Source organism: Podarcis melisellensis, assembly GCF_964234715.1.
Source record: "Podarcis melisellensis genome assembly, chromosome: 15".
Classification (NCBI taxonomy): Eukaryota; Metazoa; Chordata; class Lepidosauria; order Squamata; family Lacertidae; genus Podarcis; species Podarcis melisellensis.
In genome coordinates, this window is record NC_138532.1 from 23,459,538 (window position 1) to 23,486,268 (window position 26,731).

The following is a 26,731-nucleotide window of genomic DNA, read 5'->3' on the forward strand; positions in this document are numbered from 1 at the left end:
TCTTTGCTACATAATATTTGCTACATAATTTTTTTTACAAATGGTGGAAATGAAGAAGTGATTGTAGGAGCATCATTTCAAGTTTTGGGGGAGCAAAGAGATTTAAGTGTGGGTGTAGAGAGAAACTTTTTACAGTCAGTTTAAAATTGCAGGGGAATAATCCCATTAGGAAAATTTGTTGTGTTTAACATCACAAGCAGAGTTTAAGGCACTTAAGTAATTGTATCAGGTCTGAAATGTTCACTAAGTGGCACACTCGATGAGAAGGCTGAGCTGCACTAAACGTTAAATTTATTTTTACTTCAAAGCCCACATGCATAAAATGTGCTAATTTGGGGAGATAATTTAGAGGAAGATGTAAATTGGTAGCCCTGGTTAGTGCTAGGAAGTGTAAACTTGTTACATTGCAGTTATATTACTCTTGCCCTAATTTATCTACTGGGAAATAAGAGCATAAAACTCCAATAAACCCTTATAAGTGGTATTGTAGAAGCAGTGGCGTAGCGTGGGGGGTGCAGGGGGGCCGGCCGCACCGGGCGCAACATCTGGGGGTTAGGGGACGCAAATGCACGGGTTAGGGGGCGCAAATTACTTGCCTTGCCCCGGGTGCTGACAACCCACGCTACGCCACTGTGTAGAAGGCAAATTAGGTAGAACATTCTCCTTCAGTTCTAGAACCTCCTTAGGGCTTCCTACATGTCATCAAAAGATGGTATTGTGATGTTATGTAGAAAGAGGCATGATTTTCTGGAAGAAGAAATAGTTCTTGTTCATGATTATTTCTTATATGCCATCACATAGGGATCTATCTCTTTACACACACACACACACACACACACACACACACACACACACACCACTCACCACCCCACCACTCCACCCCACCCCACTTGCACAGCCATACTGCAAATTCCTATAGCTTGATATTGATCCTCTAGAGATAATTGCATGCCAGGCTTTTCCAGATGTGGGCAGATCCTTCTTAGTTACGTGATGCAGCTGGAATCTGGAAATAGACATTTGAAGGGAATATTCTGCCTTTAAGCAGGGATATTTTCTAGGATGGAACGCCACAACAGAATATACTGAAAAAAGGGCAGGGGAATGCACCCCCTACATTTCTGGAAGAGATCTCTGTTCCCAAATAGGCTGGCATTTGTCCTCCTCCCCAATATCACTCCCCTCTTGTTCCCACCCCATCAAATGGCAATGATAAAGCCAGATTTTGCATCTGAGGGACGCGCAGCTCTCTCATTTGGCACAGAATTATGGCACTATGGTAACCATGTGTGGATTTCTACTGGGTGCATACTGAAGTTAAAGGCTAGGTTGGACAGAGTGGGGGCTTATGGCTTGCTATATCTGACCCCTTGAGTTGCTTAGTAGTTAAAGTATTGAAATAGGAGCAGGGGGTGGAGCAACTTTGCTGAAGGGCATCAGGTGTCAATCTGTCAAAGGCCTGGTTGAAGAGGAACATTTTGCCTGGTGCCTAAAGGTGTATAATGAAGGTGCCTGCTGAACCTCCTGGGGGGATAGCATTATAAAATTATTCATTGCATGATCAAAGCGGATAGAGGTTTTTTCCTCCCTCATAATGCTACAGCCTGTGGACATTCAATGAAGATGAATGTTGGAAGATTCAGGACAAAGTACTTCACGCAGCACATAGTTAAGCTCATTATGGACCTCATTCCCACATGAGGCAGTGTTGGCCACCACCCTGATGGTTGTAAAACATGTTAGACAAATTCATGGAGGAGAGGGCTACCAATGGCGAATAGCTATGATGGCTATGCTCTGCCCCACGGTCAAAGGCAGGAATGCTTCTGAATGCCAGTTGCTGGAAACTACAGAAGTGGGGGATGATTTTGTGCTTGGGTCCTGCTCAAGGGTTCACAATAGGACACCTAGTTGGCTACTGTGAGAACAGGATGCTAGACTAGATGGGTCATTGGCCTGATCCATATTCTAGCAGGCTTTTCTTATCTAGGTTTAAATCCTCATTCAGTCATGAAGCTCATTGGTAAACTTGGGCTCATTCTGTCTCAGCCTCACCTTATATCACAGGATTATTGCAAGTTTGAAATGGGGAAGAGAGAGTTTTGTCTTCCATCCTACCAACTTGGAAGAAGGGCAGAATAATAATAATAATAACCTGCAATAAAATAATAATAGCACTGCAGGATATTCACTCACTATAATTCCTAAATCTGAAGAAGTGTGCATGCACACGAAAGCTCATACCAATAACAAACTTAGTTGGTCTCTAAGGTGCTACTGGAAGGAATTTTTTTATATAGTTCCTAAAAGTTAGTGAACAAGTAATTGGTTCAGTTGGAGATTACAATTATACAAAAGAGAATTTAGGCTGCTTGGCATTCTGGGTGTATCTCCCCCTCTCCCCAATTCTTTCCCTCTGATCTTTTCTCTGGTCAAACAGGTTTTGTGGGATTTTGTAGCAAGACAACCCCGTCCCCCCAAATTGAACAAACTGGAATGTGTTAATTGTGGTCAATGATGCCACTATATCAAAGTACCTTCAGCTAGGGGTTGCAAACCCAAAACTTTTTCTTGGATCTGCAGTATGGGAGGAGATCACCACTGCAATATTTCCCATTGAGGAAAGCTCCTGTGCCTTTAATAGACAACCTGAATAGCTTTGGGAAGAGTTGAGTCTCTTGTTTGCCTCACCATTAGAGAAGACAGACTATATTGGCATCTCAAGTAATTTATTTAACGGGCCACTTAAATAAATCCTTCCTCATGCATGAATGTTATCAACCCTCTTTCTCTTACATTTGTCTCCTATCAGAATTTTTCCATGGGAGGATTATCCAGAGAGGGAAAGGAGACCATTAATGCAGCTTCAGTTAGCTTATTTCAGTTGGAAAAAAAGCATTAATATTCTTGCAAATGTGAGTGGGAGGGGGCAGCTGTGGGGGATGGAGGAGCAAATAAATCACAAGCAGGTTAGGCCTGGAAAGTATATTTTTGCAAAATTACTAGGGACACCATTGCTGTGCCAAGTCAAATGCACAAATTATTCCAAGTTCACAGGAATGAAGAATAAATTATGTTAATTCCAGGAGTTCTGGTGCCACTCCCTGCTGACTGTTGTGCTATTGGTCTGCATACAGTTCCAGCTCTTGACAGGGAAGTGCATGATTAAATAGGAACCCGGTGCCTCATTTTCTGCTGTTTTGTGCGGGTCAGGTTAGGACATAAGAAAAGGCTTAGAAATGAACAGTCCATGGAAATGCTGTTCCCCTCTCATTTTGGTGCTGGAAAGATGGCAGTTTGATGGCTGTCTTTACTGATGAGTTTAATAACTCTTGATGATTTGCAATTCTGTATGATCGCTTATACACCACCCACATCCCATCCCTTTCATATAAATTCCAAGGCAATTTACAACCATAAAACAAACAAAAAAAACAGTTAAAGGTTGGGTGAAACAATACAAATAAACACCCAAGGCAGAGACTTAAAGAATGTCAGCTTTATTAACTATGAACTCTGGAATTTTGGATCACCTCCAAACCGGTGCCAAAGCTTTGTAGTCATTTTGTAGAGTTTTGTAGTGTGAACAGGCATTTTGTAGCACCCCCCCCCAAACTGTGTAATTGATAATCTACCTGGGGGTCATAGCCTAGGTATCACCCAGAAATCCAATATTGTCCAATTGAAATTGGATGGCTGCCTCAGGTTGCTGAAAGGGGCAGCAAGTTGCAAAATATTTTTATTTATTATTATGGTATTTTTTATGGACAAGGAGCAGGAGAGGCGCTTTGGGGGTTTTCTGCCTCAGGTGCTAGAAGAAACTGGCCAGCCTTGGCTATCATGCACCTTGGTTTGGAATGTGGGTGTGGGGTCACTGGTCACCCCTCCTTGTGCAGTAAAATATCTCTGGTCAGCTTTGGATAATTGTGTGAAAATACATTACTTAGAAGTAAGTCAGCTGAATCCCATGGGGATTACTTCCTGATAAGTATGTACAGGAGTGGAGCCTGAACTGGTTAATCTTAAAAATTCAAAACAGTTGGGATAGGCTATTCTTATTCAGTTAGAATTGAAAACCCCTTGCCAATGGTATTTTTTGTGTTTTTTGTTTTCTTATGAATACTGCACAATTAATTATACTCCATTTATTTAGTCACTACTTCTAATATGAAGATAAATGAAAACATAAGAAAAGACAAATTTTGGATAAATACTATGCTAAAATTAAGCTTTTAAGGTTTGGGTAAAATTATCTAAAACTAGGAACACAATATTGGAAACTATAATAGAAGAATTGAAACAAGGCGATAAATTGCTGGGTAAAGTTTGAAAAACTTAGAACACAGGAACGAGGGATGTGAGGAAGTCCAAAGAAGTAAAGAAAATATGGTTATTGTAAAGTTATATGTTGTTGTTTTTTATTGTATTAAGAAAATCTTTAATAAATATCTTATAAAAAAAAATATTTAGTCACTACTTCTAGACCAGATTAAAACAGCAAACCTAAAATTATAGACTAGATCCGGTTGATTTCACATTGGATTTACTTACGGGTAAACATGTTTATAAAGATTGCAACCCTGCAGCAATTTACTACTGAGTAGACTTGCTATGGATTGTGCTGTGCTAGTATACTTATATTGATCTAAATTGCAATGAAATCACTGGGATTTACTTAAGTTTTTAGGTTCTGGGTGGCAGTGCACAGTGTTTGAAAATCAGTTGCTCAGTTTGGGGTTTGTGCTACAAACCCTAGAAAACTACTACAAAACTTTGGCACCAGTTTGGCGTGAATCAGACAGGGTTGGATTTATGGGTGATACCTATCACTCCTGGTTAGTATGAATTACTCAGCTTGGTGGGGGGGGGCAACAAAATGAAGAGTTTGCACCACAAAACCCTACAAAATCTTTGGCACTTTGGGGTTTGTAGTTAATGAAGCTAAGAATGTTGTCCATTCTTAGGTGCCCACACTGGAATGCTGTTTCACAAAGCAGGAACAGCCATGCTGAAAGTCCTGCTCTGAATTTGGATCAGATGTCTAATATTTTAGAACTGCAAGGAGAGATTCTCCTGAACAACACAATGACCTACTGTGTGAAGAGAGGGTAAGGCAGCCTCCTGATTCCCTAAACCTTAAACGCCAGTGCAGATTACACAGTCAAGGGGTGTTATAAACTGGCCGTAGTTTGCCTCACAGGCAGCCTAGGTGGCATATTCTGCATTAGTGGCAGCCTCCAGACAAACTGTGTGGGTACCCCACCTTGAATGCACTGCAGTAAATGTGAGATCCAACATAATGTCATTCTGGGCAAGGAAATGCTTTAAGGATGGCCAGGTACCATCCAGGAAGGGTTAGGTCAGGTTGGCAGGTGTGAGAGACAGGACCTTTTCAGTGGTGGTCCCAGTAGAACTCTCATTCTTGGGAAATGTGCAATACCCTTTGTCTTTCAGGCAGATCCTAACAACATTATTTCTTTCAGACTGCTTTTGATTGTGGGTGCAGTAGCCTATTTTAGTTTCAGCTGGATGGCTTGCTGAAATAGATTTGGCTTTATTGTCCTGCTAATCGAGGTGTGCCGTTTTTATTGTGCATCTTTTCAGCTGATTTTATCAGACAATGTGACATTGAGAAAATACTTCAGTTTCAAAGATGACTTAACAAGCCTATTAAATAATCATTTAAAAATGCAGCTAACCTGTTTCTTGTCTCTGTGTTGTGAATTACCAGTGCAGATAGTGTCCAGTGATGTTTTCTTTCTGGCACTGCTACACCTATATCTAGAATGACAGGTTTTTTTAGTCTATTCTCCACATATGGTTAAAAAAGGAAGCTACAATAGCATGGTGGGGGGAACCATGAAAAACCAAGAAATTGATGCACCCTGTTTCTTTCAGTAGGTTCATTTACTAATGGATGTGCATTCACTAGCCTAGAATTGTAGCAGCATGCCCAGGGCATTGCTAAATTGGAGAATGAGTTAAAGTAATTAGTGTATTACTGTGTATTACAGGATCATTAGCCTAAAAGCAAATGACCTTGGAATCCTCAAACTTTCTCATACTCTGTCATTGTGTTTCCACGACTAGTATTTTCTGTACCACCTCATGTAATGGGCTTCTCTTTTTACGCTTGGAACCTCCTTTGAACTCTCTGTGATTGCTGCAAATCTAGTTAAAAAGCATCTGTAATAACAAAGAATCTTGCAGCACCTTAAAGACTAGCAAATTTATCGTGGCGTTAGCTTTCATGCACAAGAGTCGATTTTTATCAGATGCATCTGATGAAGTGGGCTATACTCCACAAAAGCTTATGTCAAAATAAATCTGTTAGTCTTAGATGTCACAAGACTCTTTGTTCTTACTAATGCCCTGGGCATGCTTCTGCTATCCTATGTTTCATTGGAGTTCAGGTCACTGATGGGGAAACTGGCTTTCAGAGGCTCAGTACTTTTTCTTGTGATAGTATTCGCCACTACTGTTCTGAGTAGTGTCACCTCTTTTGTTCTGCCCCTGGCAGCCATTTTGTGCTGACACCTGCAGCACTTTTGCCAAGGTATCAGTACCACACCTAATTTAAAAAATAATAATAAATTAGAAGCAACAGCAATGAAAGCATTGGGGAGGCTGAAGCTTATTTTCTCTCCCTCCCCCCCCCCCGCAACCATATATGTGTTTAACAAAAATAAGAGCCTAGTCTATAATACATTGAAATTAGATGACCTTAGATGGAGTTTTGGGGGCATTTTAAAATGTGATTGATGTTTGAATTTTCAACATATTAACATGTGATTAAAGAGCCGCATAAGGACCCTGAACAAAAGGTATACTTTTTAAAAAAGCTAATAGGAGGTGACCTATTAGAGGCTAAAATATGTTCCCTCTTTCACTTTTGAAAGTGCACTTGGGACCTGATTTGAATATTCTGTCCCTCTAGCACTCAGCAGTTCCATGATCCATCTTCCACAAATAATGCTGTAGCTGTATGATAAATAGTATAAGCTTTTAAAAAAGGTTTAAATTCAGCAATCTAATATCTTATACAGTGGTACCTCAGGTTACAGACACTTCAGGTTACAGACTCCAGTAACCCAAAAATAGTAGCTCGGGTTAAGAACTTTGCTTCAGGATGAGAACAGAAATCACACGGCGGCAGCAGGAAGCCCCATTAGCTAAAGTGGTACCCCAGGTTAAGAACAGTTTCAAGTTAAGAATGGACCTCTAGAACAAATTAAGTTCTTAACCCGAGATACCACTGTATAATGTTTCAGTATAATCCATTTTGCCACCCAAAGTCTTATATTAACAAACCTGATGAATTCCATTCAAACAAGTATATATTGTTATAAGGTTCAGGGAGGCAAGGCCCCCCAAACCTCTAGATTCAGTAAAAGGTTAGAATTTGAGCAAACTCATAATTTCAAGAATTTAATAATAGCTAGAAATAACACCAGTTAATTTCTTCGTGAAGCCAGCCTGGTGATAGCTCATTGGGGGTGGGTGGATAATGGCTTGGTTTGTTTGATAATGGTAAGCCACCTCCAAAACATAAGACTCTGACCAGTATGGGGTAGTTTGTCCACCTTTGGTCTCCACCCTGCACTCAGCTCTCACCTATGGCTCCTAGAAGCTGTCAGTACACCCCAGGAATGGCTTTGACTGGCTGGCTAAACCAAGTGAAGGTTGCTGCTGGGTCTCAAACCCTCAGTGAGTTAGGGACTTCCCCTGCATGCGAAGACAGGCCCTGGCGGATTGAGTGGATAAGACCAATAGTGGGTCCAACGGTCAAGAAGGAGGTTTCTGCACGTGCTACAGAGGGAAGTGAGGGGCAGATGGGGCTCGTGAACCTGAGAAAGTAGCCCATCACGGAGAAGGAAAACTTCACTTCTTCTCTTTGGGAGAAGAAAGGCTAAAGAGTAAATCCTACACAATTCTGGAGTGGAGTCCCTAAGACAGTTGGATGGTGCCTAGTATAGCTCCTCCTGGCAATTCCTGCAGCCAAGCTGGTGCTAAACGTATTGTTCCACTTTCCTTGAACCACATCAGCGAGCCTGGGGTGGGTGGGTCTTGCCATATGGGCAGCCCAGGACCTTCGTACACACTGCCCAGGCTTGTGCCGTGGGGAGAGCACTTCAGCACTGCAGCGGTTTGACTGCAACCCTGAAGGCACACTCCATTGTCTCTCAAGACGGATGCCAACAGCAACTTTTAAAGCCATCCAAGTTGTTGGCCATCACTGCCTCCTGTGGGAGTGAGCTGCGTAGTTTAACTATGAGCTGTGTGAAGAAGTCATTTCCTTCAACTGTCCTGAAATCTTCCAACACTCAGCTTCTTTGGATGTTCACAAATTATAGTTTATGAGTCAAGATAGGCAAAACAGCTGTTTTCAATGGATTCCTTTGTTGAATTTGTGACATACTGTACAGATTTATGGATGGGGTAACTGTGCCCCTGAAGGACCAGGTGCGCAGCCTGGGAGTCATTTTGGACTCACAGCTGTCCATGGAGGCGCAGGTTAACTCTGTGTCCAGGGCAGCTGTCTACCAGCTCCACCTGGTACGCAGGCTAAGACCCTACCTCCCCGCGGACTGTCTCGCCAGAGTGGTGCATGCTTTAGTTATCTCACGCTTGGACTACTGCAACGCGCTCTACGTGGGGCTACCTTTGAAGGTGACCCGGAAACTGCAATTAATCCAGAATGCGGCAGCTAGACTGGTGACTGGGAGTGGCCGCCGGGACCACATAACACCGGTTCTGAGAGATCTGCACTGGCTCCCAGTACGTTTCCGAGCACGATTCAAAGTGTTGGTGCTGACCTTTAAAGCCCTAAACGGCCTCGGTCCTGTATACCTGAAGGAGTGTCTCCACCCCCATCGTTCAGCCCGGACACTGAGATCCAGTGCCGAGGGCCTTCTGGCGGTTCCGTCATTGCGAGAAGTGAGGCTACAGGGAACCAGACAGAGGGCCTTCTCGGTAGTGGCGCCCGCCCTGTGGAACGCCCTCCCATCAGATGTCAAAGAGATAAAGAATTACCTGACATTCAGAAAACATCTTAAGGCAGCCCTGTTCAGGGAAGTTTTTAATATGTAATGCTGTACTGTTTTTAACACTGATTGGGAGCCGCCCAGAGTGGCTGGGGAAACTCAGCCAGATGGGCGGGGTATAAATAATAAATTATTATTATTATTATTATTATTATTATTATTATTATTATTAGCCACTCAAAAGGCAAGGAGTGAGTTCCTCTGGAAACTTTACTCCACAGAAATCAAGACTGAACTTTGCTTAACCCGTCAGCCACTATCCAGTGAGCAGCCTTTTCTGGTTTATTTGGCACACACCACAAAGGGCATTTTCACACCCTGAACTAAGAAAAACCTATCAACATGTCTCATATACTATTTATACCATATGAGTAAGGTTCATAGGATGCAGAATCAGGCCTAAAACTGAAACAAGGGGTACAATCCTCCCACCTATTTTGATTGATTTGATGCTTTTTAGAAACAAGAAAAGTTTGGGTATAAGGAGAGAGCTGAGAAATAGGCAAGAGTTCTAGTGTTGTTCCTTCAGTTTGTATCTTTGAATTCCCTGTACACTAATTCTCATCTCCAGCTCTCTGACAGGTTTCAGCTTGCTTCAGACACAACCTGATGCAGCACCTAAGAGCGTCAGGAGCCAAGTCACAGTTATTGTTCCTTTTATGGTTGAAGAGATTAAAATTAATGAAATTTGCAAGCCGTGGCTATGATCTCCTCTTAACTGATTTTAATCTCTCCTAAGCTGCTTTTGAAGTAGTTCTACTTTCTGGTATTGTGAAAACTGTTCCAACGCTAGCTGTGCCCCAGTCTTATGAAGGACATCTGAGCACATCTGTTGAAGGAAGCCCTCACTTACTTCAGCCTTGATTGGTTGGTTGGTTGATGTTGTTCACCAGTCTTGTTTAATTTACAGAGGATCCTACACAGGATTCTTAACACATATTTGATATTCCTTCAGTTTTAAGTGATTATATACTCTCAGCATACACGCTTCCTGAAGAATACAGTCATACCTCAGGTTGAATACGCTTTGAGTTGAGCATGTTCGAGTTGCGCTCTGCGGCAACCCGGAAGTAACGGAGCGCGTTACTTCCAGGTTTCGCCACTTGCACATGTGCATATGCTCAAAATGACGTCACGCGCATGCGCAGACGTGCCATCACTAGTTACATTTGCTTCTAGATGTGAACAAGGCACTGGAACGGATCCCATTCATATCTAGAGGTACCACTGTACCAGCATAAGGCCCACCCAGTCTAGCATTGTTTGGATAATCCCAGCTCCATTGTACCGTAATTTTCCCGGGCCAGTAGTCCACTGGTGGATTACTCGTCCTGAGATACTAAGAGCTGATTCCCACATCGTAGTAAGAAGATATAAAAGCCCCTCGTAGAAACCAAATGATATTGTCACTCATTGAAATGGTCCTAGTGTCATTGGGGTGGGGGGAGTGAAAATGAAGCAAATTGCTGCTATAGTATCACATGTGTTCATTGCTCATGCAGTGTGAGCTGTTAAAACACACAAATAAGCAGCCAATCTTAATTTTCAAGATAGCCATAGCTTATTAACTATACATCACCATTTTCTAATGGAGTACGTACATGGTAATATCCTGTGACACACACAAAAACTGATCATTTTGTTGAAAGGGGAGTTCAAATTTGCCAGCACCGGAACATTGTTCAGATTTCAGTTGAGAGCTTATTTCAGGGGTCAGCAAACTTTTTCAGCAGGGGGCTGGTCCACTTGTGGGGGGCTGGACTATATTTTGAAGGGAAAAAATGAAATAATTCCTATGCCCCACAAATAACCCAGAGATGCATTTTAAATAAAAACACACACGCTACTCATGTAAAAACACCAGGCAGGCCCCACAAATAACCCAGAGATGCATTTTAAATAAAACTGCACATTCTACTCATGTAAAAACACGCTGATTCCCGGACCGTCCGTGGGCTGGATTTAGAAAGTGATTGGGCCGGATCCGGGCCCCGGGCGTTAGTTTGCCTACCCATGCCTTATTTCATACAAAAGACTTCAAAGTCTACAGCTCTTTGATCACAGTTCCTGTTTGGTTCAGTCTGCCTTGGCGGCGTTTGCTCTGGGTTATTTCAGGTAGACCCCACAACGGAATCTACTCCGGATAACCAGTGGCGTAGCGTGGGTTGTCAGCACCCGGGGCAAGGCAAGTAATTTGTGTCCCCTAACCCATGGATTTGCGCCCCCTAACCCTAACCCCCAGATGTTGCGCCCAGTGTGGCTGGCCCCCCCTGCACCCCCCACGCTACGCCACTGCGGATAACCGCCCTTTGATCCATCTTGGCAGCACTTTGCTAAATTGTCCTTTTGTTCAGGAGGTGGGTTGGGCGGGAAGCATGATGATGAAGAATCTGGCTCAATTTCCCTCCTGTCTCAAGAATGGTGATTGGAAATAATTGGAAGTGGCACTGGAAGTAATCGGAAGTGACAGCCCCTGTGCTCTGAGGCTTTCGCTTGAAGTCTAACAATCCCCCACAAAACAGAACCTAAATTTAAACAACGAAGTCACAAAGTGATTTGCCTTCAAGGTTGAAAGCCCTGTAATTTTAATTAATTAATCAATTATTTTTTTAAAAAAATAATGGATAAAATAAATAAATTGCAGCTTGAATGGGTTGGAGAGGAGAATGTTCTTGGCTATACATTTCTGCTTGGTTTCTCAAAGCTCTATTCAGTCCTTCCTGGTGTTCCTCTGCTTCTTTGCTCTGAAGGAGAGTTCAGTTCTATATTAAACATTTCCATAGCCCTTAAAATTTTTATCAAGGCTCTTTTTTTAAAAAATATATATACTCGGCAGACTCAACTGTACAAAGCATCCAGTGCATGTCTCATAAATATGTACAGAATGGAGGAGTGCCGCCCTGCTCTCCTGATGCTTGTCCTAGGAAACAGCCTGGGGAAGGAATTGAGCTTTCTTTTCTTTTCCTTTCTTTAAATTTGTGCTTGATCCAGAGACCCAATTGGAATCAGGGATGTCACCAACATGCATACACTATGCATATATAATAATAGTACCTGGGACTTAACACAAGATGTGAGAAGAGATTGCCAGTTTACAAAGCCCTGAGGGGAAGGTGAAAGATAGGGACACTTCCACAAACGGCACCAAGAACACTTCTTAGTTTAAGATGAATAATAGATGGATGATGTTTATGCACTATAAAAAAAAGTGCAAGAGGACCTTTTTAGAAATCAAATATACTTTCTAGTCGATGTAGCGCTTTGACCCGATTTACAGAGACAGGGGAAACCAAAAACTGAAAAAGAGTCGTTTGTTGAAACAGCCTCCAAATTAGACCTTTCGAGATCCTGTCATGGGCTGTATCACCTTAAGTGTGAAGCACAATGTCCTATCTTTTTGAGTGTCCCATTAACGATGGCTTCTAACAGCGAAGTTTTGGATTAGCACCTCTAAACTGCTATATGAATGGGGTCTGTAAGTGGGCCTCTTTCAAACTTAGCACACACATGAACCGGTGTGGTGTTGAAGAATCAGTGTTGTGTAGCGGTTAGAGTTTTGAACCAGGATGTGGGCAGCCAGGGTTCGAATCTCCACTCGGCCACGAAGCTCACTACATGACTATCACTACCTCTCAGTCTACCGTAATTTACATCGCATGCTTGTTGTGGTGATTAAACGTGGAGAGGGAGGCCTATATATACCACCTTGAGCTTCTTGGTAAAAAAGATGAGATATAACTGCAAACAAACAAATAAATAAAAGCCCTAAATAGGGACAAATGAAATCTTTCTGTAGCCTAGAGTGCTATGTTTTTTTTTAGAGAGAGAAGCTGTTGCTCTCTCTCTCTCACACACACACACCCTCCATCTGGAATATATAATAATCCAACTGCCATTGATGATGATAGAATATAGCAAGTGCCAGCAAATCTTCCACCACAGATAATCCAATTAACACCTTCATTTGAAATGCCATGTGTAGGATATACCCTGCAGGAGCATTGCTTAGCAGCGTCAGCACTGAGGGCAAGGGAATCTGGTTCTCACTATTGCTTGTAGGATTTAGGATTCCTTTTTCCACAAGTCTCTTGTCAACCCCCCCCCATCTTATCTGACCATGCTTTGTTTTACAAGACCTAATAAAGCTACATGCCTGTCCTCAAATGGCTACAAGCATATACTGCTGGCTATAGAGCAAGCCCTAATCCATTAGCTGTGTAAACAATTGAATGCACAAGGAAACATCAACGAATAAAACAGCCTTATTCCATGCCCCCACGCCCCAACGAATAGCTGATTTTAGCTTGTTATATACATTACTAGATTGATGGAACATGGGGAATTAACAATGCAATGTGTGTATGTCTCTGTGTGGGATTGTGCTATGTAAGTCCAAGTTCTACAGCCAGAAAAGACATCTCCTGTGACTGGAATAAGTTATGCAGATTTGTATAATGGACCAGATTATCAGACATGCCAAATATAATCAGTGACGCCCTGTTTCAGACCTTACAGCTCCAGGGTATCTCTATGCCCAGATCTAGGTACGCATTGGAGCATTCATAAGACTTGTTCAGCATACCAGAATCTAAAGAAAACAAGGAGGTGCCTTGAGAACTTCAGCTTGGAAGTGGCTTGAAAATGCTGGGTGGTGTCAAACGAAACAGTTTCTCTACTGCAAGAACTATTATCAGCTACCAATTTTTTGTCCTCCATCATTCTTCATGCTTCCATCCTCTGTACCAGGCACAGGCAAACTTTGGCCCTCCAGATGTTTCGGACTACAATTCCCATCATCCCTGACCACTGGTCCTGTTAGCTAGGGATGATGGGCACTGTAGTCCCAAACATCTGGAGGGCCAGAGTTTGCCTATGCCTGTTCTGTACTCTCTATGGGTAACCTGCCCTCTCCTCTATGTATGTGATCTGCCCTGCCTTCATAAATCTGCAGCAGTTTGCAGAACCCTAATGTCTGGAGCAGATTTACTGAGGGCACAGTGGCACACAGGGAGAATAGTGGGCAGGGAAATGCCATTGCGCAGCTAAAAGTCCTTGTCCCTGTGAAACTCTTCGTTTGGCTATGACCCATTGTTGTTAGTAATAATAATAATAGGGACTGAAATAATTGGAACTTCATTTTGTGCCAACACTACTGGATATTGGGACTTCTATCTTCTGCAAAGTTTGTACACGCAGGACCATGTTGAGTGTGTTCACTTATCATCTTCTAACTTTTACTAGTATGGGACAGAACTTGCATAGTGAAGTCTCCTGCAGCATTTTCAGAATAGTAGCACAGCACAGCTCTTGGAACTCCTTTATTTTTGTTACTTTGCCCAACTGCACATTACACATGAAAACATACGTATTAAAAGGCATTCTTTTCTACCAAAGAAATGGACAATTTGGCTATAGCCTTTAACCTTGCACAAAGTGGAAATGAAATACAAGCTTAAATTTCTTCAGCAGGAGCAACATGGGCATAGTTAAATGGTTGCACAGAAATATGAGCATGGGTGTGTGCTGTGCTAAAAGTGAATGTATGGAAAATTTGCATTTCTGGTAATATTTGCCCACAAATTTATACGTTGCGCTATCCTGTTGTAATTTCCATCCTCTTGCCTTTGAGATACGTATATGAACAGAACTTCAACTCTTCATACTCTGCTTGTGTTCCTGCTAGTGAACTGGCCTTCTATCTTGAGGGCTGGCCATTGCTCAGTTTATCCATTATTGGGCATAGAATGGTTACAAATCCCTGACATTATCCCAGAGGAGGGGGTAAACTCCCCGGTATTGCGATTCCATTCAAATGGCCACAAAATGTGAAAACTAGGGGAGAAACACTACGTGCAGAAGAAACCTCATATTACGAGCTCTGTTGGATCATGCCAAAAACCCATTTACTCCAGCATCCTCCTTCTCACAGCAGCGGGCCAAATTGCCTTCAGGTATCCTACAAACAGAGCCTGAACCCAACAACCTTAATATGGAGTGTCTCCATTAGTCTTTTGGGTGGGTCATAAAGCAGTTTTTACCCATTTGTACTTAATTTGTTCCCATTGTATTCCATCAGTGCATATCACATTTCCTGCGAGTAAGCTGCCTTTGGATTGTTGTAGATTTGGGCAAAAATAAGTTTGTGCCATGTTGGGGCTAAAACAAGTGCAAGATATTGGTTGCCAGTCTTCTGTTGAAGTCTGATGTGCCCAGAAAGTTGGGAAATGTGAGATACTCCCATTCCCAACCTACTCTGTATTGGGACTCGACGCCAAGGCTAATGAGAGAGGGCACATGCTCCCACTTGCCCATCCTCTGTGGACATTTTGCAACATCACTGCAAGATCCCACTTCCTGTGGGAGACCCAAAAGCTTGGAGTTGCTCAAGAGATGGAAACCTTTACACAGACTGCAGGATGTGACAGCTGGTAGGAGACAGGAATTTGAATAGGTCATTCATGTTTATGCCTCACCCAGCTCTTGCTGATAATCCAGGGTCCATCGATTCACACCCTTAGAAGCATCAGCCAGCAAAACCTTATACTCCATCCTTCCTCGTGTTTCCATCCTCAGTATCCTCTCTGGGTGGTAATGCTTCTGAATACTAGTTACTGGAAAACCATGGGGAGGAGGTTGCTCTTGTGTTTGAGTAGTCACTGTTGCACAGGCTTCTGGGTAGCCACTCTGAAGGCAGGATTCTGGACTAGATGGGCCTTTGGCTTGATCCAGCAAGCTCTTGCTATTTTCTTATGTCCATCAGCTTTCCTAAAAGAGGAGGAGTCTCTGAATCTACTCTGGGTCTTCCAGACTGGTGAGGAGGGATGAAGGCATAGCAGCCCTTTGCGATGCGCTGATACGGGATTTTTCACAGAGCTGCCTGCTTGTCAATCCAATGTGGAAAGTGGAATTGAGGGGAAAGCTTGTTCTCCACACTGTGATGTCTCTGGAGAGGTGGAGAAGGAGGCTGCCGCTGACTCAGTCACAAGGGAGGCCAGCCTTCGTCTCATTTTACTCAAGCCTGCCTTTCTTAATCATTTCCTCCATCTTTTTACCTCCTCCATTTTACAGAGAATGTCTTTTATATGGGACGTATCGGTACTAACTTAGTTTGCCTGCTATGAAGATGACACAACAGCCAGCAGCTTTTTGGGGTTGTTGTTGTTTTTTTGCCATCTACGGCAAATAATTACCAACCTTTTGTTGTAGTATAAGTAGCTGACGGTGATAACATGTATTACAAAAAAGCATTTTAAATAGATTTTTGAATAATTTTCTGCGCTTCACTGGTCCCCCTGGATTTCTCTCCCTGCCTTTCTGGTCCTTTCGCACACTGGACACAATCCAGCTCAAGTTAAACACTTAGAAGTCCCGTTGATTTCAACGGAAGAGATTTAAGAACATGCATAACCATGTAATTCTGTTCATGTCTGCTCAGAGGAAAGTCCCATTGAGTTTGGTGGGGCTTACTCCCAGGTAAGTGGATAAGCTCCCTCTACTTAAATAAATGGTTTCCCAAGGTAGCTTAAAGTCAGCTGAAATGCCAGATATAATTTAGTTATGCAGCTAAAAATGGAAAGCGTGAAGGTGTAAGCAACACATTTGGGAAAATTTGAATCTTACAGGTACACTCATCAGCAAGCCATTATTAGCTGCTGTTCCCTGTTGACTCTGTGGCAACCCTGATTCTCCTCTCTGTAATATAAATTACTTTCCTTTTCTTCCTCTGTCTTTCTGTTGTTTCCTTTCCCCTTTGATTTCCCCTATGTTTGTCTTCAGCCCATTCTTATTTTCTCTCTTTTGTTGGCTTCAGTTTGTCTATCTTTTCTTCTCCCGTGCATCCCCGCTCCTTCTTTCTCCCTTCTTCACCTCCCTCCCATGTACTTTTAACACATCTGTTTCTAATTTGGGGCTGTCTATGGTATCAGTTGGAAACAATGGGCTCCTTTAAAATATCAGAAACAAATTTCTGAGCAGAACGACATACACAAAAGTGAGCAGATTGGCCAGTGATCTTGAAACAATGCTTTGTTGTTCAAATGTGTGGATGGCAAAGTTGTCTAAGGCTTTGTATCCTAAAAACCTCAGTATTTTTGTGTGTGTGTGAGCTCTGCAGGCAGCATTTAAGATTTCTCCAAGAGAAGTATTTAACATTAAACAGCTTCAACAGCTTTTTGTGTAAAACAACAACAACCCACACCTTTAGGAGAACACAGCCTCATGCTTTAAACTCTATTCATTCCGATATGCGAATTGAATTTTAACTGCCCCCCCCTATTTTTGTTCTCCATAAAAATAATAAAAATGCCAAGAAATTGAAAACAGATGATCTCCATGCTCAACAAACTTCGATGCCAGCCCCCAGCTTTAAATCATAAAAAGTAACTTATTTTTCCAAGAGCCCCTCCCTTGCTAGTTACTGTTATGGTTGCAACTCCTCTTTTGTTAGGATTTTTTTTCCTTTTAGAAAAGACTAAAACAAAAACCTCCAACTTACCTAGAAACAGGATAGAAAGTGCAGACATTCCGTCTCTGTGAGAGAGACTTTTCTTCCCCCCCTTTTTTTTACTTCTCTCCACTCAGGAATGGCAGGCAGACCTGCTCAGAATTCAAAGTAACGCCTCTGGAATGTGCTCCATGTAATTGCATCCATGTGCCAGAAAAATAACCAACTTTGCTCCTTCTTCCCTTCTGCTATTCATTCCCCCCATCCAGTTTCCATGCAGATACGAGGAGAGCCTGTTTCTCTCTGTCCGCTGGTTCGGAGCCTGTCAGCATCTGGAAGAGGAAAGACAAGAGGCGGTGCAGCTGAGAGACACATCTATGGCTGCAGAGAGTAATTTCGCATGTCTGGAAAGAAAGAGAGAAAAGAGGAGGGAAAATACACAGCGCACAATTTTAACCATATGGCTGAATCCCAGAACAGCCCCTCCCTACCATCAGCCAGGATTAACAGTGAAGGCTGGTCATGTGGTGAGCTGTTACTTACTCTTGGTAAAAGAGCAACTGTACGTTGTGTGGCAAAGCAAGTAGATTGCACTGGTGTCAAAATGGTTAAGTAGAATAAACTTGAAAAATAATTGTCCCTTGGGGGGGGGGCTGTGGCATTCCAGGTGTGGCTGAACTTCAACAGCATGCTTTAAATATGTTTTTATTTCTTTGCCAGTTGTTTGCCAGTCCAGGCACCTTTGAAACGAGGGGCAGGATATAAATTTAATAAATATTAATAACAACAACAGCAGCAGCAGCTCCCATCATCCCTGCCCCTTGGCCATCCTGTTGAGGCTGATCGAAAGTGAAGCCCAACGACATGGAAAAGAACATTAATACTCTCTCTCTCCTAATGCTAGAACGTGTGGACATCGAGGGAAGCTGAATGTTGGAAGATTCAGGATAGATAAGAGAAAACATTCAGACAGCACATAGTTGAACTATGGAACTCACTCCCACAGGAGGCAGCAATGGCCACTGACCTGGATGACTTTAAAAGAGGATTGGACAAATTCATGGAAGAGAAGGTTATCAGTGGCTACTAGCCATGACACTTATGCCCTGTGTTCCTGGTCTGAGACTGTAATGCTTCTGAATGCTGGAAACAACAGGAGGGGAGAATGCTTTTATGGCTGTGTTACACACAGAGGTGGAACTAAGGGAGACGGAGGGCACTGGGCGCCACATTTATTGCGGAGCCTGCAGCGTGCCCAAGCCACGCGTCTCTCCTGGGAGTGACATGGTGGTTCGGGTGCCTGCAGGCTCCACACTGCCCGCAGGGTACTCCCGCCACCCTGAGTGCCCGAGCAGCCAGCTACATGGCTGATTACACAGTCTTACATGTGGAAAAGCATGGGTGATGCCTAGTGGTTAGCTACATGGCTGGTTACACAGCCGTACATGTGGAAAAGCCTAGGTGATGCCTACTGGTTTGAGGATTAGTGAAGTTAGACTCCTTTTTCCTCTTGTCTAGGTTTTCCCCATACAAATCCCTGTTGGCCAACATCATCAGTTGAACTAGTCAGAGGGAAGAGCAACAGGTAGCTGTTTACAGGTCACAGTCCTGATTTTGCCCCCTCCTTCCACCAATTCCAGGACATATCTTACATTATCTAGCAGCTGTGGTATCATGTAGAACAGGGGTCGGCAAACTTTTTCAGCAGGGGGCCGGTCTACTGTCCCTTAGACCTTGTGGGGGGCCGGACTATATTTTGAAAAAATAAATAAATGAACGAATTCCTATGCCTCACAAATAACCCAGAGATGCATTTTAAATAAAAGCACACATGTAAAAACACATGATTCTGGGACTGTCCATGGGCCAGATTTAGAAGGCAATTGGGTCGGATCTGGCCCCTGGGCCTTAGTTTGCCTACCCATGTGGTATTTCTGTACTTCAGCTTATTCTTACCCTACTGTTACTGGTATTTGAAACCCTCCTGGGTTTGGCAGGATCACACACACACACACCTTGTTGTTTATTGCAACTTTTTCTTAGTTCTGCATGGTAATACTATGTATTATCTGAGTTGATTATATCGCCATACGACTTACACATACCAACATTTGTTTATAATAATTGCTTCACATCCTATTTGAACGGTTGAAAACTGGCTGTCCACCCCTATTTATTTACAGTGGTATCTCGGGTTAAGAACTTAATTCATTCTGGAGGTCTGTTCTTAACCTGAAACTGTTCTTAACCTGAAGCACCACTTTAGCTAATGGGGCCTCCTGCTGCTGCTGCGCCACTGCTGAATGATTTCTGTTCTCATCCTGAAGCAAAGTTCTTAATGTGAGGCAATATTTCTGGGTTAGCGGAGTCTGTAACCTGAAGCGTATGTAACCTGAAGCGTCTGTAACCCAAGGTACCACTGTATACCACTTTTCAGGCAAACCTCACAAAGCAATTCACAAAAGCCCATTGAAAAGACAAAATTGACACTTATTGTTGTAAGTTGCAATAAAGGGGAAATGCAACTGTTTGCTTAGAATGAGCAAAACTGCTTCTTCTCCACTCTCAGGGCAAGATGGTCCTTCAGAAACCCCTGTGGTAGCAGCTGGGGTGGGGGTAGGACATAGGACCCAAATATCTGAGAGACTGCCTTCTTACCAGATTTCCAATTTCCATGGGGAGAGACCGTAGAACTCTCTTCATCATAATATAGTGCGCATAATATAGGCTTTGAATGTAGAAGCTTTCAGGACCAATCTCAGGCTTCTCTAGTTTGGAATGGATGAGCTAGCAAGTGAGGAGCAAGAGATCTTTCTGAGTTCTTGGAGAGCCACTACCAATCAGAGCAGGTGATACTAGCTAGATGTACCAATCATTTGACCTGGTTCTAGTTGTGTGCCTACAAGATGTTTAAAATCAAAATGAAAAGAACGTCTGATGATCTCAGCGGAAAGCCACTGGGTGCTTTGCCAGATATATAACAGTCACCCTGACTGATAGATGAAAGGTATTGTATGAAAGCTATTGCTAGGTCTTGAATGAAGTAAGAAAATAGAATTTCTAATAGACTGGTGGATCACAAGCTCCCATCCTGTACCCTCCCCTCTTCAAAGATAGCTGGAGTAAATAGATGCAAAGGATCAGAAGCAATTGTAAAGCTGAAATAGCTTTTGAGCTTTTGTTGTCGCTATTAACTGATCCTTGTGGAAGAGAACTCAGAGGAGCATTTGTAATGTAAATGAGCATTTTGGCAAATGTAGGCTTTATATTTGCATTACAGACTATTGAAGCAAAAGGCTCATTAAGTCTCCTGTGAAAAAAATGTCCATGGGCTTGGCCTTGCTCTTTCCATTTCCCCTCTATATGAGCTTCATATAAGAAGTGCCCAGCTTCTGGATCAAGCCAAAGAACCATATAGGCTATCATTCTGTCCTCACAGTGGCTAACCAGAGGCCTGTGAAAAGCTTGCAAGTGAGACATGGGTACAACAGTTGTGCTCCCTAGTAACTGGTATTGAGATGAATACCACCTCTAATATGGAGGTAGGATACAGCCATCAGGACTAGCAGCTATTGATAGCCTTATTTGTCTAACTGCCCTTTAAAGCCACCCAAGTTGGTGTCAATTACTAAACCTTGTGGTAGGAAACTCCATAGTTAATCTAAGAAATGCTTCCTTTTGTCTTTCCTGAATCTTCCAACATGACTATGGATTCTGGTATTATGAGAAAGGGAGAAAAACATGTCTCTGTCAACTTTCTCCACATCATGCATAATCTTAAATGCCTCTATCTTGTCACCTTCTAGACACGTTTTTCTAAAATAAAAAGGCTCAAGTGTTGCAACTCTTCCTTTTAGGGGAATTGTTCCAGCTCAGTTATAATTTTGATTGCCCTATTGCTGAATTTTTCCCACAATATTCTTTTTGAAGTGTAGCAAGCAGAACTGTATGGCGTATTCCAAATGTAATCATGCCATAGATTTGTATACTGGCATTATGAGCTTGTTGGTTTTATTCTTGTTTTCCCAGTGACATGGAACTCACCCTTTTCATAGCTGCCACATACTTCCAAAGTAATTTGCTCCAATGTGCAGTGCTTTGAGCTGCATCTGTCAGTTTAATGTCTATTCCTCCAATTGGCAAGATCCTTTTGGAACTGCTCACAATCCCTTTTTGTCCTTACCAGCCTGGGCAACTTGGTGTCATAAATAAAACTTAGCACATCTGTGTCATTTTTGAAAAAGCACAAGTCCTTATACTAATCCTTGTAGAATTGTGCTTTCCTACACCTCTCTATTGGAAGAATAATCCATTTATTCCCACTCTTTGCTACTGGTTCTTTAATTAGTTACTGATCCATACAGGGACCTGCTCTCTTATCCTTTGACTGCTAAGCTTACACAGGAGGGACTAAATCATTGTCTAAGTAGATAATTTTGACTGGATCACTTCTATCCATATACTTATCAAAACTACTAGAGAACTCTGAAAATTCAGAAAGAACTTACTGTTGTAGAAGCCATGCTGATTCTTTACTAGAAAGACTTGTTCTTCTGTTGGTAATTCTATATTTAATTAATAATACTTTCCACCCATTTCCCCATAGCAGATGTTAAACTAACTAGCCTTTCTATACTACATGAGTGTAGAGAGGAGGATGGAAACTAAGATAGAATGACAGTTACTAAAAAATTGTTTGGGAGAAGCCACACCAGTGGAGTCTTTTGCTTCCCATATGAATTATGTGAGTGTTAATTTAGGCTTAGGAACTTTCATTACCTCCTCCAGAAATAAACCACTTAGAAATGGGAAAATTCGTTTTCTTATATAATCCAATCTCATGATCACTAAATAGCTGTGGAATATGTAGTCTTCCTAGAGCAGCAATAGGAAAGGAATAACTTACCGTAAGATATTGTCTTGGTTTAAATGCTTTATTAAAAGCAAGCCCACCGAAAGCCTGCAAAACTCATCATTAACAAACAAGCACAAAGGGAGCAGCATCTGCATATTTTGCCTACAAAATGAGAGGTTGGTTTCCTTCTGAACTTCTGTACTTGCCTGACTGAATAGGCTGCTGGTTTCTAAGCATTGGAGCCAAGAGCATGGCTGAATTTTCAGCATAGGACACAAATCAATGGAGAAAAGTGCATTTTCCGCCCATCCCCCACTCTCCCAGATTCAAGAAGCACTGAGCTTGTCACTCCACATTACAGCTCAGATAGACGACATCCCAAGCTATGCCATGAATGCTACCCAAAATGTTTCATCGTTTTAATAGAATCAATGCATCAGGAGTCGAGAGAGAAAGAGGCATCATTCCTTGTGCTTATTCCCCAGTGTCCATGGAAATCATCAGAGGAATGTGAGAAGCAAAACCTGCAATTCTATACCCATTCTAGCTCAATGAAACTTACTTCTGAGAAAACCTGCATAGCAATGCACTGTAAGGCAATGATGGAAGCAAACGTGTTTCAAATCCCATGCTACCAAGAGGAGAGAGTATGGGTGTTGAAGTAGTGGAATATCTTTGCTTCCATGTCTCTTGCAAATATTCTTTTAAGTAGTATTGACTGGAGCCCACAACAAATGCTGGATAAAAATTAACAAAGTATGTGTGGGATGCTAGGAGATAAGAGACTAATGGATTCAGGTGCTGAAGGTGATAAGAAGCACCCTTCCTATTCTAGTTACATTTGAGAGCTCAGAGGTTGAAAGCATAGTTTACAGTTTCTTCAACTATTATTATTACTCATGTACCACCCTATAGCAAGAGGTCTCAGGGCGGTTCACAAAGAAGATCAACATAAAAACCACAATATATATAATAAAAATAAAAACAACATAATAACCCACTCCCCAAATAGCCACATTTTAAATGGGCATAGGATGTCAATCAGATCAACCAAAGGCCTGGTTAAAAAGGAACTGGATTACTGGATGGATGGACCAGAGAGGAACCAGAATGAAAAGGTATTCTCTCATGAGGTTGTGTTCGGATTTCATTTTTCCAGTGTGGCTTTATTCCATGGAGTCTCCCACATCTGCTTGGGCGTTTGTTCTTTATTTGGGTCAGCTGTAGATATGTGCTTCCAATGCTGGGCAATGAATTGTGACATTTGGAAGTACGTAGACTTATTCTCTCATTGCTGAGGAGATGTGCTCTGGAGTGTGTTTAGATTAGCTTTGTTAAATGTATGTATTTCTTCATACAAAAGGAGTCCCAAAATGGTTTACAGGAACAATAGCATATAATACTCCCCATTATATGTCAACAGTAATCATCCAACAACATATAATAATCACCCCACCAAAAAATAAATGACCCAAACCAGACCATTAGCGTTGTCCAAATGCCCAGGAGAATAAAAACGTATTTGCTTGGCACTGGAAGGATGACAAATTCAGTACTTGTCGGGCCTCAGTGAGGAAGGTATTCAACAACTGGGGCCACTACAGAAAGGACTCCATTTTATGCCACCCTCTCAGGGGACACATGTAAATAATCCTAAGATGTTGATCTCAGGGTCCAGGTGGGTTCATATAGGGACAAGTGGTCCTTGAGTTATGGTGTGGGGTCCTGAGCCATGCAAGGCTTTATAGGTCAAAACCAGCATTTTGAATTGGGTTCCAAAACAAATTGGCAGCCAAGCAGTTGGGAGTAAGCAAGAAAAGCCATATGCAATAAGTGCAGGTGAGCCAGAACTGGAGTTATATATGTTCAGGCCATCTAGTTCCAGTCAATCTGATCACTATTCGGCTCTGCCTGCTGTTTCCAAACAGTCTTCAAAGTCAGCCCAACACACATTGTAACAGTCTAGATCTAGATATTAAAGGTAAAGGTAAAGGGACCCCTGACCATTAGGTCCAGTCATGGCCGAGTCTGGGGTTACGGCGCTCATCTCGCTTTATTGGCTGAGGGAGCCGGTGTACAGCTTCCAGGTCATGTGGCCAGCATGACTAAGCCGCTTCTGGCGAACCAGAGCAGTGCACAGAAACACCGTTTACCTTCCCACCAGAGTGGTACCTATTTATCTACTTGCACTTTGATGTGCTTTTGAACTGCTAGGTTGGCAGGAGCAGGAACCGAGAAACAGGAGCTCACCCCGTCACGGGGATTCGAACCGCCGACCTTCTGATTGGCAAGTCCTAGGCTCTGTGGTTTAACCCACAGCGCCATCCGCGTCCCAAAGCATTACCAAAGCATAGACCACTGAAGTCCAGCTATTCCCATCCACATAAGGTCATAAACTGATAAAACTGCTGGAAGACACTCTGTGTACCTGGGTACCTAAGACAAGCAAGGTGGCATAAGTGAAAACCTTACACATCTAATGTATCTGACCCCTCTCCTGTATGTTTCCCCCCCTTTTTTTAACCCCACACAAAGTACCGTGTATCAACCTTACATGCCAGATAACAGCTTTCTTGCGATACAGGTGAATAGAACTTGATTCAGAGTTCACAGGCTGTTCAAGATGCCTTTTCAGTACCCATACACCTTAAGCAGCTTTGAGAAACACATCAAGCTAACAAAAGCACATGCAGAATTCAGGGCTTGCAAACCAAAATACACCCTCTGCCTCATGCAGATAGCTTAGCACATATTACTGAGTGTGAAAGCTTTGGTTAGCAAACAGGATTTTTGTTTTAAGCTTACAAGGGCCTTTCCCCCAACACTCAGTTGAAATGAAGCAATTGAGGTTCTGTTTCCCCTTTTCCCCTAAAAAAAAAAGAACACACTTAAGAGGTTCCTTTTGTTATATTTATGGATGCCTAGCAGTCAACTGGAAATAGCTTGGGCTGTGCCATTGAAGTGGTTCAGCAATACCCAGCTAGGGATAGATGGCTCTGACTCCCAAGTTACTGTGGTCTCTCATACTTTTCATTTATTCAAGCTCAGCTGGGGGGGAAAGCCATTTCTATGTGGAAACAGTCAGGCTGCATTACTTCCGCATCCCTGCAGCTCATATCCTCCTCTCTGAAGGTGGCACCAGTTTGTCAGCCATTGTGGGTGTTTCATGAATTTGCTTTCCATGAGAACGCTGTGTTGTGTGACCCTTAAAAAGAAGAGGATAAACTTACCACTGAGCTGTAGCTGGAAAGACGGTGGCCACAAACTAGGTGGCTTTTCTCTGTTCAAACTCAAGTATCGCTATATGAGCACTCTCTTTCTATAAAGAATTAAGCAGTTGGTGTGCTTAGGAACTGGCAAATGAGATTGTCTGCTTGACTTTTCGGCATTGTGCCTTGGTTGGAAAAACATGTTGCCGTTTAATGGTTCCCTTGTGGCTTTTGCAAAATGAGTTTGGTGGCTGTAGGCCAGGATTTTCTTAAGCAACAATTCAGTATCTTACAGACACTGTGAAATCAGAGGTTACAGTTTGGAGTCCATTGTGCAATAAACCAATTGCCTGGAAAGGTGCTTTGTCTGCTTTCAATGAAATCCTGTCACACCCCAGTCCCATCATTCCCGTGTAACTGGAGGTATGGTCAGCCTCTTGAAGTTATATTCATGAAATGAGTGGCAATAGGTTAAACAAGAACTGGAGCCTTCTAAAGGGTGTCAAGGTGGCCTTGGGAAGAAGAGCCAGTTAGTTGCTGCTAGAGGCAGGACAGAAGGCAGAGAGTCACCAGGTTGGAAGTGCAAGGCAGGGATGAGAGAGGGATCACCATTTAAGTGGAAGAGTAGAGTGCATGCTTTGGAAGCGAAAGGGGCCAATTCAGTCCACCGCATCTCAAACTGTGGAGGATAAGGCCATCATTGGCTACTAGACATGATGGCTGTGTGTCCTATAGTGAAAGATGGAGGCAGTATGCCTCTGAGTGCCCATTGCTGGGGAAGCTTTGTGGGGAGAATGCTGTTGCACTCATGTCCTGCTTGCGGTTTTTCCATAGGGATCTGGTTGGCTACTGTGAGAACAAGACACTGGATTAGAGGACCTTTGGTCTGATCCAGCAGAGCTCTTCATGTGATTTAAAGCTTAATCAGGCAAACTGGGTAAGTACTCTTATCTGTACGCTTAAAGAGCAATTGCCAATCAATTTGTAACTGGACCAAAGTCTAGTGCAGTGCTGGACTAGATGAGTCAATGGCCTGCCTGACAGTATAAATAAGGCAGTTCCTTATATCCCGTGGAAAACAGACTGGAAGCACAAATGATAGACTAGATTCTTGTCAAAGATTGAGTTGGTTGTAAATTCTCTGGACAAATGGCTGAGACAAGGGAAATGGGGTGAGACA

General features: G+C 42.7%; 1 protein-coding gene across 1 annotated transcript in view; it reads right to left on the bottom strand.

The window, feature by feature from the left end:
* Nucleotides 1-17,940, bottom strand: part of CLMP (CXADR like cell adhesion molecule) — a 56,526-nt gene extending 38,586 nt beyond the window's left edge. Inside the window, exon 1 of the mRNA XM_081889973.1 lies at nt 17,539-17,940. Coding sequence (XP_081746099.1) covers nt 17,539-17,566 — 28 coding nt within the window. The 5' untranslated portion in view covers nt 17,567-17,940. The remainder of the gene's footprint in view (nt 1-17,538) is intronic.
* Between the last annotated feature and the right edge of the window lie 8,791 nt (nt 17,941-26,731).